General features: G+C 42.0%; 1 protein-coding gene across 3 annotated transcripts in view; it reads right to left on the reverse strand.

Moving 5' to 3' along the window:
- thbs3a (thrombospondin 3a) overlaps positions 1-11,264 on the reverse strand; it is a 33,490-nt gene extending 22,226 nt beyond the window's left edge. For 2 of the 3 annotated variants that reach the window (XR_004021185.1, XM_030750241.1), the window contains exons 1-6: positions 10,862-10,943; positions 3,469-3,675; positions 1,313-1,566; positions 575-677; positions 355-381; positions 198-280 (exon numbers count right to left, since the gene is read on the reverse strand). Coding sequence is in view for 2 of the 3 variants with exons in the window: in XM_030750241.1 (XP_030606101.1) it covers positions 198-280; positions 355-381; positions 575-677; positions 1,313-1,566; positions 3,469-3,675; positions 10,862-10,943 (756 nt within the window). In the remaining variant the exon portion in view is untranslated. Of the gene's footprint in view, positions 1-197; positions 281-354; positions 382-574; positions 678-1,312; positions 1,567-3,468; positions 3,676-10,861 lie in introns of all 3 variants that reach the window. The other variant, XM_030750242.1, reaches the window with a different exon arrangement.
- Between the last annotated feature and the right edge of the window lie 2,835 nt (positions 11,265-14,099).

Consider the following 14,099-nt stretch of genomic DNA (forward strand, 5'->3'; position numbering starts at 1 on the left):
TTTTTTTATATATGCTGTTGTAATTGTTCACTTGTTTCTTTTTCAGTCTGTCTGTTTTGTTGTATTTGTAGGTTTTTTTAAATAATTATTTTTTTAAAAAAGGAGGGAAGTATGTTTATCATAATTACAGGAGAATTCATAAATTTTCAGTAGAGATATTCAAACACAGAAGTCTACGAACAGACTGACTGCCTCACCTGTTCTCTGATGTCCTGCCGCAGCTCTCCCAGGATCTGGTTAAAGATAATGAGCTGGCCAATCAGAGCCTTGGTGTGGTCACCTGGCAGGAGACGTATAGTCAGACATGAGAAATCAGGTCAAATGTAAACATTTGAATTAAAAAACAAATCTCACCCAGGATGGAGTTCACCTCAGTGCTCACTAAAAGAGAAAGGAGTGGTCAGTGTTTATTAAATATCACAAGTGATATTTTTAATTAAAATGAGTGAAAATGATCAGTTGGAGTGTAAAGCTGCACAGGGTGAAGCATAAATGCACTCCAGCATGAGAGGCCAGCTCTCTCTGGAGATCTGGATGCAGAGAGTCACACTGAGTGAGATCCAGGTGAACTGACCTGAGTTATAGGATGATGAGTCTCCTTGAAACGGGCAGTCAGTCAGAGATCCAGCTTTAGCAACACTGCCACCTAAAGCCATCATGAGGGACACCAAAGCCCCCTGAAACAAAGAGGGAGAGGGAGGGAAAACGTGAAACAGAGCAAGAGCACTAGAGTACTGAAATGCATGTCATAAATAAGCACATCCTTTAGCTGAGAGTTTTTCCTCATAAAGTGTAGCCACTGAATGATGTTTCACTCCTGGTGCTGCACATCATGGCTTTATTTATTCTCCTATGTGTATGTACTGTACTGGCTCAAATATAAAGCCCCATTCAGATGGGATTTTTCTCTGGGAGAGGTGGAGTGATTTTAATATTACCTGCTGCACTCAGTGATTTTAATCCAGAGTGTATGCGACTCATTTTTCACCCCCTCCTTCACAAATAATTGCAGCTGAAATTACCTCCTGCTTTTCAGCAAACTGGCTGCTCCTCAGGTAACTTAAATCCTGCCCAGAGCCACATTCATGTATTTCAGAGTAAAAGTCTCAGTTATATTTCTAGAGCCTAAAGCCTAAATGTCTTTAAATATCCTGTTTAGACCAACCAACAGTTTTTTATATAATATATATATATACATATACATATATATATATCACCTGCAGCACCTGGATTTTTAAAAAGTTTGACCAAACAAATACTCATCACTTCTCCTTAATTACTGAACTGATCATTAATTTTCTGCCTCTCTGACCTGGAGTCGGGCGTATGCCTTCTGTCCATGTCTAATCTCCACCATCTCTGCCTCTCTGGGCAAAGGAACCAATGGCGGCAGTCCCTGGCTGGAGTCCGCTAATCGGCAGTCCACATACAGCTCCATGTTGATGTTGGTACGCTGAAGGCCACCGACTCTCAGGATAATGGAGTGAGTCCGTCCATCTGCCAGGTTAGCGTTCTGCAGGTTCACGGTGTGGATCTTCCCATCAGCTTTGATGTAACGAACCAGGACTGAAGAAGAAGAAGAAGAACAGGGAAAAAACATTGAAGATAGTACAGGCATTAGTAGAAGAAATGGTAGGAAAATGAAGAAAAAATAGAAAATGTAGTAGGAGAAAAAATTAGTTGTAGTAGAAATAGAAAAAGATTTTTAAGTAGAATAAGTAGTCGATAGAAGTAAATTAAGTAGTAGTAGTAGAAGAAGGAGACAACGTGTAAAAAAGAAGAATGGGTAGTAGTAGCAGTAGTCCAATCACAAGAAGAGTAGCAGCAGGAGAACAAGCGGTGCAATAAGGAAAAAGACTATGGTGCAATTTGCAGTTTGACCTGATGATGGCAGTATTTTGTGATTGTAACAATACCTAAAACTGGACACAAGTGTGTGAGGATTGTGGGCACAGAGCTGCAGCACCTGGACTTCAGGTTTAGTGCAGAGCAGCATTTTCTCACAGCTCAGAGTGTTTTAATGGGGAGAGCTCTGCAGATGAGCACAAACCTGAGAAGTTATAACAAATTTTAAAAAAGAATACAATCCCAAAAGGAGTTAAGACCCAACAATATTAGACTGCAGTGACCAGTCCTACTGTGTAGGTACTAGATTATGCACAATACCCACAATCTCTCAGTGAAATCAAAGTTCTGGTAAAGGCTGACGCAGAATCCAGAAAAGAAGTTTTTGGTAAGACTGAACAAATATTCATCCAGTTTTTTAACTCTATAAAATCCACAGACATATTTTTGTGTGTTTTATGCCATCAATAGCATGAAAAGGTCATGTGCCTTAGACTGCTGTATGGAATATTTACAGATTAAAGCAGTTTGAGAGGCTCCAGGCAGTTAAATCATGAGGTCAAAGGTCAACCTAAGCCAAAACACAAACACAGAGCAATTTATGCAACACGGGGTCTAATTATAGCAATCATGTTGTTAGAGCAGCTGCAGGCTGAACTCGCAGTCTATCATTATCAGGATGAAGGAGATTATAAAACAACAGAACCAGATTCCTGTGCAGAGCCCAGCTTATCAGACCAGACTCCGCCCACAGACCACAGAGCCACGCTGAAGCTCATTTCATGAGCATGATCCTGAGCGGAACCATCAGAGAGCAGGGGCGAGCCTTTCAGTGTTCAGTTTCAGCTTCATTAAACATCATTATGAGCTCTGTGTGATTACCAGCTCTGTAATCAGCCACCATCTCGCTTCTGGAGGATCTCTCAAAGTTTCCACAGATCGTCTGTCAGGCTGAATTTGGTGTTTGATGCAGCCGACATGCCGAATATCTCCATAAAGCATGGCGTCTGCAGGTTAAATATTTCACTCTGGAAATATCATATACCATATGACATAATTTATCACATCTTAATGTCCACTGGTACCCATTTTTACAGCACTTGTGCTCCCTGGACTAGTAGATCAGTCTTACACTTTGTATGTGATCATGTTGTGGAAAAAAAATTTGCTTTGCAAAGGCCGCAGACACTTCTTGGATGGGTGTCTGGAATGACATTTTGTTATATGTTTGACATATAATGACAATAAAATTGATTCTGATCTCCGATTCTCTGAACACACCGTAAGCTGTGCTTTGTACGCCGGACTCTGTATTGGCGACCTCTGACCAAACAGGATCTTCCCTGATCCTGAACCTTACATTTCATCCCTATTACGCTGACCCTTTTTGATGAGGTGTTTCCACTCAGTGAAGCATTCAAACCACAGACTTCATGTTTTCATGGAAATCTTCAGCAGCTCTGCTGCTTCATTTCACACACATCTGACCAAAATCTATCCTGACAGGTTTAGGATCTGTGGAAACTTTAAGATTTCCAGCAGGGTTTAAAACAAAGAGGATTTGGATGGTGTTTGGATTAGAGCTAGAGTGAGAGGAGGGTGAGCAGCCACATTTCCACCAACCTTTATTGATCTTCCCCATGACAGCGAGCTCCAGGTACTTCCTGTTGTCCTGCTTGCTGTAGATGCCCAGCAGGACTCCTCCAAGCTTTGCTGGCAGCCTAAACGTGGACACCACATAGATGTCGCTGAGTGCGCTCAGGCCACCCGACAACTTCTCCACTGCTGCGACACTCTGCTTCGAGTCCTGAAGACCCAACACGTCGATCACTGAGGAGCAGGAAAGAGTGCGCAAGTGTTTCATCAGCATTTGTATGTGTACAGTAGAAATCATGTTGTTGCACTGACAGCTGTGCACAAAGATGAACTGTCACTGAAATATCTCTGCACTCAGTATCTAAGCAAAGATGTAAATAAGGATACTTTATTACTTTCCCTTCACCATTAATGAAGCACGCCATAGAAGTGTAACTTGCAGAAAAAAAGTTTTGAAACAGAACTTATTTTGTTTTGTTTTTTTGACAGATTTGACTGAACTCTGTGAGGTATCAAAAACTGCATTTAGCTGATAATTTATTACTCCACAGAAATATGATGCTTCTGTCTCCAAAAAAACAACTACACCACGATGGCACCTGAAATGATACGATTATGGCTTCAAATGTGGAGTCAAGACATCAGTGTTGAAGAGGGATTTTTCAGGTGGGGAAACCCTAAGATGGGGTGTAACTTTACAGCATGAGGAATAAGTCATATAATAATTTGTATTGTGAGCTTCAGCATTTTACTTTGTGTACAGGTTGTGATCAGCTGAGCTGCGCCGCTCCTTCATTGCTCTCTATGGATTTGGCCATCTGAATTCAACAAGATATAAACAGCTGTTTCATGATTTCCAACCTCTAGACAGCACAAAGCTGGTGTAAAAGGCAAAATTCAGTGAGTGAATTTAATCAGCATCATCACCTTAAATATACACGTCTCCTAACCCAACACATCACAGCCTCCCCCGCACCAGCCCCACATAACGCAGTCCCACAATCCTGCACACTAACCACTTTAGCCGGGACCAAACTGTCCAGATTTTCACGTAACCTTCGAATAACACAACATCTTTTATACTTCAGTTTGTTTTGCAAGACATTTCACAAAAACATGATTCAGCAACACATCATGTAAAGATGAATTTGAAATGAGCTGCCACTTTAAAAAATTAGTCCGTTTATTCTGGCTGCTCTTCTGTAGCACCAGGTAGATTCTGAAGTACTGAAAACGTAACTTTGACATTGGCACCATGAACGCATCACAGGGAAAAGGAAAAATGATGTGCTGAAGGTGTTAGTGGATCACAGGACATTATTTTCTCATTACTGTGATCTCCATGCAGTCAGCTGGCTGCAGTAACTATTAAGTATTATGTAAGTAAGTCCAGACACCTTTTTCCAAGCTCCAGAGATTACCGTGACCTGGATGACCGAGAACTTACACAGTGAAGGTGCAGGAACGCTGTTCTGGATGTTCCAGCACACTTTAACCCCTGACACAGGGGCAGGTGTTTGGTGGTGAGCATGAACCTTGCTTGTATTTTGGTTTAGGCCTCAATTTCAGGGCTTTTACAAACAATCAGCATGCTTCTAATGCTTTCCTCATTTTAATCCTCTGCAGTGCAAACACAGAAGTCGCAGACACTCAGCAAAAGTGCCAGGAAGCATTGAGTTTGTGATAAAACCGACTGATTCTGAGGCTGTACGTTCTGGACCGGCCAGCTGTCCAAGGTGTACTCCACGCCTCTCTCCGAGCCAGCTGGGATCAGTTCCTGGCCTCAGGACCCACTTTAGGATAAAGCAGGCATAGCTTATGGATAAATGGAAATCATTTAGAAAGATGAAGGAGAATTTAAAAGTTTTACAGCTCAGGATGGACCCACCATGACCCCGATCCTCCTCAAAGACCATTTTTATTACTTTCTTCATTCCAGCACTTTAATTAAATTCATTTTTTTCCAAGCATTAAATTGCTGGAAAAAAAAAAAAAAATCTGTTAGAATTTCCTAAACACCAAAGTGAGATTTGGAAGCATGAAATCCTCATATATGAGCTTCTACCTACAGCTAATATCTGACTTCTTTGTGGCCTCTGCATGTTTAACAATGACTTCAGTTACACAGCCTGGACTATAGAGATACTGAGGACCAGAGTTCAAGCTTCACCTTTAATATCTGAGACTTCAGAAATCCTGAAATCACTGAACTGCTCACACTGCAATCTCTAACAAGCTCTCCTGAAAAAAACAAATAGATTTCTACAGATGCATGAAGGCTGTGTACATCTCCTCACTCACTCTCATTGGTTGTCTTGAACCACCACTCCTAACCCTGCGGATTTTGTGGTGATGATTTTAAGCATGCCAGAAAATTTAGGGGAGGATCAGATGACTCACAGAGAGGCTCCTGGGGTGTTTCTGCCTGCTCTAAGTATCATGAAAGGAGTTTCTTTTTTTTCCCCCACCAGGAGAAGTTTTTATTTCAAAGATTAAAAAAAAAAAATCCCTGAGAGGAAAATCACAAGTACAATAATACATGGCAAGGTATAGTGGGGAAACTTACAGAAAGGTTTTAAAATTAGAGAATCATTAACAAAACTTTTCCTAAATAAATAAATAATGTAACTGGGAACTTGTTCTTCGGTTCCATTCTTGGAACATGTGAGCCTTGTCCACTGAAAGCACCGTCTCCCCGCAGCACTGACAACTGTGGGACAGAGGACCACTGTAACTTACACCTTACATACAGTTGGTATCGGCAGGGTAGCAGTGGGGAGGACACACCTGTCGACGGCAGACCCGACACCCGTATCAGATCTTCCTGTCCGAGCCTGCAGGGCAGTCAGCACACCTCACTGAGGCGCTGTTCCTGCCTCGTCTGCAGGACTGCCACGGTTAGGGATGCTGCACATGCTGCACATGAGGAATCTGAGCCTCTTCGATCAGTGCCAAAGCCTGCACATACTGCCTCCTCTTCATTTGGGTGTCACCTCTCTTCATGGCATTCTCCTTGTGTATGATCTATGAGTTTATCATATCATACAACACACACAGTGGCCACCTCTTGGTTTTTCTTCCACAGCCATAGTGAGCACACATCTGGTCGAAAGTGTAAAATTTGATCACTTCCTATGCGTGGTTGTGTGTGCATGATGACAGGAGCAGGAATGCTTCTTTTTTTGAAGCTGTGTCAGGGAGGAAGGACTGCTAAGTTAGTTCAGAGCCTGGTGTGCATTTTCTTTATCTTTCATCACATGTGGGATCTGTTTGATTTCACAAGCGTCAGTTCTCCAGCAGGTCAATCACCAGTGGCACACAGGTGAACCAATTATCACTGGTCACATTCCTGTTTGTCTGGTGATACTGCCTGGTCAGCTCCTTGGTAAAATAATGGCAAAGACTCTGACCACCCTGTGGTTGTGTCACCTGCTTCCCCAGGTGTGGCATCATACCACATACTTGGCAGGTTTGTTGCAGATGTACATCCAAAATGGACACCTCCCTTTAAATGTCAGCTGATGTTCATCCACAGTTATGTTTTCCCTGGGCACATACAACTATTTACAGTTGTCGTTGTCCCATATATTTCTAATGGGAGCAAATATGTCCATGGCCTGTCTTCCCCGCCATGTGTCAGGGTCATCAAATCACAGCGAGGCAGGGAGGAATGAAAAGTGACCCTCAGGCATAGCAGCACAGTACACAGAAGCACCGGTACCAGGGTTCCACACTTCTTTAGCAGACAGGTGGGTGTCCCAGCATCACCATCATCCTCATCCAGATCCGGATCCAGATGAGGATTTTGCTAAACATGCCAGAGTCACCAGTGAAGTTGTTGTTTTGAAAAGTAATGATTGTCCAATTTAATATACAAACACTAATGTGGGTAAAATACACCCGAAAAATATTTTACTGTTGAGCACTAACATCAGGTTATTGGTTTACACGATGGAACCAAGGTTAAAAAATTTAAGGAAAGCAACTAATAATAGATAACTAAAAAGAGAGCCAAAATAAAATGGGGAAAATATTGCCAAGAATAAGATAAAAAAATGTTGTTGTGATGACCCCACGTCTGTCGAGAGAAGGCATCACTCAGACAGACGAGGCTGAGCTTCAGTTAAAATGAATTAATGGGTATTTTTCTGAACTAAGAACACAAATAGGTGTGGTTCATTAGGTGTGTGTGTGTGTGTTTCAGCTGAGTACCTGGTCCTGCCTCCAGGGTTTGCAAGTACCTTTAACTATGACAACAAAAGAAAAATAAGAAAACACTACACTGAATGAGTTGCAACGAAAGCAGAACTGAAACACTAATCTGTGAGTAAAAGACGCACAGAAAGTCAGGCTGCTCAGAACAGCAGCTGCAGCTGCAGCAGCAGCTACGGTCCAATGACAGAAAGCAAGATATCGATCAACCAGGGCAAGGGCCTGCTTGCCTGACTGACACCAGGGCAGTTCACAGTGTGTCTGTGAGGTTGTTGGCTTTGGCTGAAAGCAGTGACTCACTTTACCTGCTGATACATGAACCGACACATCCAACGAGATTCAAACTTCAGCTGAAAGTGCAGCTTCCAGGGTTTTATTGTGAATCTAACCTACATTTGTGAGCTTGAATTCAGGAAGTTTCTGATCATTCCTCTTGGACACAAACACCACAGACAGCTGATAATCTTTCACTTCCTAGCCTCCACCCCTGCTGCTGCCCCAACCAGAACAGCAGGTGCCTCTTGCTGATTTATAACAAACCCCGACACTGTAACGCTTCAAGCGCTTCACGCTTTATCTAACGCTTCATGGATGTGTAGCACCTGAATGCACCACAGGAGGAGTAGTCATGTCCCTGCAGCCAGCAGGAGCTGACTACTCCTTAATCATCAAGCTGGATCCAGGTTAAGCTCAGTTTATTGGTGTCAGGACGCTGGCTCACTTTTAGGCAGTGTAACAGGGTGGAGAGTCATGCAAGGTCTGATTTAAAACACTGGAAACAAAGCAGATCCTGGACCTCAAAACGTCCCAGAAAGCTGTATCCCTTCTCAGTCCTCCTGTCCAACCTTCACATGCTGAAGCTCCCAGAAGGATGCTGGAGCTCTGCATCATGCTGCAAACCATTAGCTAAACTAGCAACAGTTGATAACTTAGCATGCCACCCTGCTGTCATAATAGGGTCACCTCTGGCTCCAGAAAACTGATCTAAATGTTTCCAAAATAATGATAAAATAACAATCAGCTGCAAATCTCAAACACCTTTTCTCTGTTCACTGGACTAATCTGGGTATGGTTTCTTCTTTATACCTGTTTATCATTGTCTTGAGGAGTAAAGGAAGCAGAATCCCACTCCTTCTGAAATCATGTTTTAAAGGTACTAAAGTATTTGTTAATGAAGCCAGCTTTGTTTGATCTCAGAGGTCCAGAGATGTGATCTCTGTCTGTACCAGGCTTATGTCACAGAACACATCTTGGAAAATGGTTTCTTAGCTCACAGGGAACCCCTTTCACAGTTCTCGGTTTTGGTCCAAATTTTCTGCAGCTGTTTTCCAGAAGATAAAATGAAAAAGATAAAAAAAAAAAAATGTTGTTGGAAACCCAGATAGTTACTATAAACAGTTGCGAAGAGGAAGAAACCATGTGAAAGCACTAACACAGAGTTCTTCCCATCAGTTTGTTTAAAAACCAGAAGGACATTTGAAAAATCAGAGCAGTAATTCTGCTGATTTATAACATCTGTTACTCTTTATTAGGTCATTGTAAAGTGAGTATTTTGGTCTGGTGTCAGCAGAGGACCGTGGCTCAGGCCTCCTGTCTGCACATGCATGTTAAACTGCTCAAATATGCATTTTAAACAGTGCAGAAAACTCTTTACAGGCTGGATTCTGGATGAATTTGTCCTTATAGAAAAATGAATTCAGAACATAAATAATAAATATGCCGCTGCTGTTTTATATGAGCAGCTATTGTGGATTACAGCATGTGCAACATGGGAACCTGTGGTAATCCCATTGGTTCACATTTTGGTCTTTATTGTGTTCAGTATCATTCCACACAGGCTTTGGAAAGTGGAAACACACTCTTTGTGGGTCTGCAAAGAGGAAAGTATCAGTAGCTGTGTCACTGCTACTGTCCTGGATGCTGAGCCAAAGCTCAGAGAAGCACTGGAGCTCTGAGACTGTAAGTAGAAGATGGACACAGCCACATCACCCACTGGTTTAGGACTCCACTTGTTAAAGCCTCACTGTTTGTGTTTTGACCACTGACTTGATTGTTTTTTTGTTTTGTTTTGTTTTGTTTTTAGCCAGAAGTGAGCATATTTGGACTAAACAGAGGGCTACGTTATCAGCTAATGCTAGCTAGCTTCCTTTGCAAGCTGCCTTCAGTTGTTACAATGTAGTGGACTAAAAACAAATCCTAGAATTTCACTCACCAAAGTCGAAGCACAGACTTCTTGGACAGTCTGCTAGTAAACTACACTTAGCTGCACTACAGACCACCTTGTTATTCAGATGACTTTATTAAAAATGGTCCAAAAGGCACAAACATGGGAGCGGTCCGACTGAAGGCTGAGGTAACGCCTTTGTCAGCATCCACCTGCTGTTAGAAAGGCCTCGACCTTTCAGCACAGTTTCTTTGACCTTGCCACTCTAACACTATCATGTGCCTGAACATAACAGCATGTCAGCGGAGTCAATCTGAGACTGTTTTAGAATTTTGCTCTTTTCCGGGACCGGAAAACTAAAAATGTCCAGGTTTTCCAGGATCAGTGCAACTTTAATCAGCTTTTATGCAGGTGATTGACTGTCGTCTGCTACTGGCTCCACAACCGTTATTAATGCAATAAAACATTTACAAGTGCAAACCTGAGGATTTTCCACATTTACTGTTACAGCTGGATATTTTCATGCAGGTTAATAAATAATTATTTTATAATATATTAGCTTTAGGTTAGTTTTTAAATGGATTTAACAACCAAAAAAGGGGTTTTAAATAATATGGTAGCCCACAAAGTGTAACAGCTAATAGCTTATTAAGACATTATTAAGAATTTATTGGCCGTTAATACAGAGTAAATTTACCAGTTGTTTGTCATGTTTTTCCATAAAATCTAAATCTAAAAGCTTCAGGGAAAGCCAAATATTTGTTAATATTTTAATCTGAAAACTGGTCAAATCTAGTACATTAATATTGTATTGATACTAGCATTTAATACATTCAGCATATTCATTTTTTTTTATTAAATGTGATCTAAAATCTAAAAACTTCTGAAAATACATGTAGATCAGTAAAAGAAGGATATAGTTACTGTCCCTCTGAATTGTATTGAAGTAGTACTTCAGTGCAGTACTGGAGGACTGAAACTACTTTCCGTCCTGTTTTAATCCTGTTTTACATGATCATCTGCAGGTTGGCTGGGTGCTCTGACCTTGGACGTCCGGTCCGTCCGGGACTCCCGCAGCGAGCTGAGCGCAGATGACAGACAGCAAAACCGGGACACTCCAACCCATCCTGAACCACAAAGAACCGGGTCTAAAACTTTAAAAAGGAGTCAAAGAAACCGGCGCGGATCCCGAGCGATGCTGTAACCTAAGAGGAGCAGTCAGCGGGGAACCGAAGGAGAACCTGAGGAGATCTGAACTCTCCGGAGTCCGGAGAAGCTGCAAGCCGAGGGGCGAAGAATTTCAGCCCGAATGAAGGAGCAGGAGAACCAGCAGACCAGGCTGTATCCACACCGACACACAGCAGCGGTGAGCGGGGAAGAGAGGAACCGCGGAGCCCCAGAGAGGAGCCGAGCGAGCAACTAACGGGCGGGTTCACGAGCACAGCTGGAAACGACTGCTGGCGCGCGCTCAACCGGTGCGCGCGACCAAGAACAAATAATAACAATAAAAAATATATATGTATTTTAAAAATCATCTGAATTAAACTTTAAAAAATAGAAAAAAGACCCAAACAAACATAATTTAATTGTTAAAATATTGTTTGAAAGGAAAAGACAAAAAAACAGAGGCGTGGGGGTGGGGGGGTGGGGGCTCCGAGAATTAAGGTTTTGATTTTGAATGAAGCAGAACTTCTGCACACATCACTTCAGCCTTTAGAAAATCCTCACAGACAGCTTTGCTGTTTTTGAGTTAACAAACATGATAAACTTCAACACTCAAGGAAAAAAAGAAGCTTGGATCAGATGACATATCAGCAAATAAGGGATCAATAATCCATTAACTGCCTGGTGACTGCAGCTGTGAGCAGCACTAAACAGGCCACTTCTCCATCCATCACAGCAGGTCAGAGGTCAGATGTCAGATCAGGAGCAGCCTCTTGGTCTGTTCTCCATTCAGCTTTTGTTCTGAGACCCCCATTCAATCCTGTAGTGGTCAAGCTGAGGGTCCAGGACCAGACTGTGACACCCCAGAGTGCAGGATCTTTGTGTAAGTTTACAAGAAGAACTAAACGCATCCATCTTTTGACACTGAGACTGTTTTACCCCCGAGCTAAAACTCTCAGCCTCCATCAACCATACAGCTGCTGCAAACTCCATCAATGGAAGTGAAGGCCTCAGCAGTCTGAACCAACAAGCCTTTAAAGGATTTATTTTAGTTTTGCACACAAAACAAAGTATGAAAGAGTGAAAACTAGCAGGGACCATAATATGTGTGTAATATATCTCTGTACATACCTACATCTGTATAAAATGGTACTTCCCAGGAGCTGGTCTGCAGGTACATTTTTAAAAATCTGCAGCAGAACACCAACAAAACATCAGATTTCAAGCTAAAACTCCACATTGCCATCCAATTTCTGTTGAAAGAAAGCAACTACATCTTGGCAAAGCCCACAACCTGAGAGAAAACGATCAAGTTTAAGCTGGTTTGTCTTCAGCTGCGATCACATATAAAGTCAGTGATTGGATGAAAACAGAGATGGAGTGCCATGTGCTGATGCACACATAATGATATGATACAAAATGATAAGCTAAGTACCAAAAACTGTAGTTCCTCTAATGTCCACTTGAGGCTGGCAGCGAGAAACTCCCATGTTACAAAGTCCACATTTGTAGCAGAAATAAACATGTTTGTTTCTCCCATCTATAAAAAAAACTGTACAGGAGGTGATTTTTTATTTTTTTTTAAATAACTCATTTTACAAAACTTTTAGGTAGTAAAATTAGGGGTGTGGCCTCTTTGAGTGACAGGTGGATGGTGACACAGGTGGCTGTAGCTGCTAGCTGTCTGCTAGGCTTCACCTCAGCTAACTGGAGTCCCTGAACTGGACCTCTGGATCGTGTTTGTGCTGTTGGAGCCTTTTGGATGACTAAGGGGATCATGTGACAAACAGTGTTAATTTCGTCGACGAAATATTTTCGTCATAGTTTTCGTCAACGACCCTTTTTTTCACGACAAAAACGAGACGATAACTAAATTAAAACCACCTAAAAGGATTAAAAACGATGATGATTCGTCAAGACAAAACCATTTCCAAAAGTGTAAATTAATTTTCTTGCGAAATTAATCAACACTTTCCTCAAGACGAAAGTGTCAATTAATTTCATCATCATTTTCATCCTTTTAGGTGGTTTTAATTTAGTTATCGTCTCGTTTTCGTCATGGAAAAAGGGTCGTTGGCGAAATGATGATGAAAATATTTCGTCGACGAAATTAACACCGCTGACAAATGATGTGGCTGCTGTGCATTACTGAGGAAGTTTGTGCTTCAGTTTCACTGAGTGAAATTTGAGTCTTTTATCAGTCTGTTTCCGCACTAATCAGCAGGCAGCTTGCTAACTAAGCTCACCAGCATTAGCTGATACGTTAGCGCTCGAACTCGATCACTTCAAACCAAGAAGGCAACAGCCATAACGCTAAAGCTGAGGCTTCAGTCTGAAGCACACACATTTCTGAGTCTGCAGCTGCTCCAAAATGCATTTGAATTTTGAAGTAATTAATTATTCTACACCAACCATTACTTATAGCTGAGATTTAAAAAAAAAAATGATAAAAGTTAAACCAGCTTTTCTGAAAATGAAAATGTTTGGTTGGTGGGTGGGTCAGTGAGCTGTGTCTTGGTTGGGCAGGTCCTGCTGAAGCAATCTGAATTCATTCATGAAGAATTACTGAAAGGCCAAACTGACACAGACAAAGAGGCATCAACAGGTCAGAGAGCTCCCCAAACCTTCTGGAGAAGGTCTGAGGGGCTGCTGACTTCTAATCCATCCATGGATTCATGATTTTAATGTTTCTACAGTCCTCAATACAACCCTGACTAAACTCAGACTAAAAGCAGAGGGTTTGATGTCATCAGCGGCCCCTGATGTAAAGAAGTGAATTTGAATTAAATTGATGGGACAAAGAAGTGAGGATCTGAGGCGAGCTCTCAGTTTGTGCTGCGGTCCTCCCTGCAGGCTTCTTTTCCTGCTTTGACACTATTTGTTTCAGACTCCAGAGCGTTGCAATGGAAACCTGCATTTAACAGCAGGTGAGGTGAGGGGAGGAAGGAAACTCCACCTCCACCCCTCCAGCTTCTTTCGTCTCCTCAGTCTTAAGCAGAGGTGTGTTAAGAGTGCAGAAGTGCCCCATTGTGAGTTTTTATAATTCTCTCTTAACTGTGTTTGAGTTTTCACCTCATGCTGTCCAGAGGAGAAAAAAAATCCAGCTTCATAAACTGCT

Source organism: Archocentrus centrarchus, chromosome 16 (assembly GCF_007364275.1).
Source record: "Archocentrus centrarchus isolate MPI-CPG fArcCen1 chromosome 16, fArcCen1, whole genome shotgun sequence".
Classification (NCBI taxonomy): domain Eukaryota; kingdom Metazoa; phylum Chordata; class Actinopteri; order Cichliformes; family Cichlidae; genus Archocentrus; species Archocentrus centrarchus.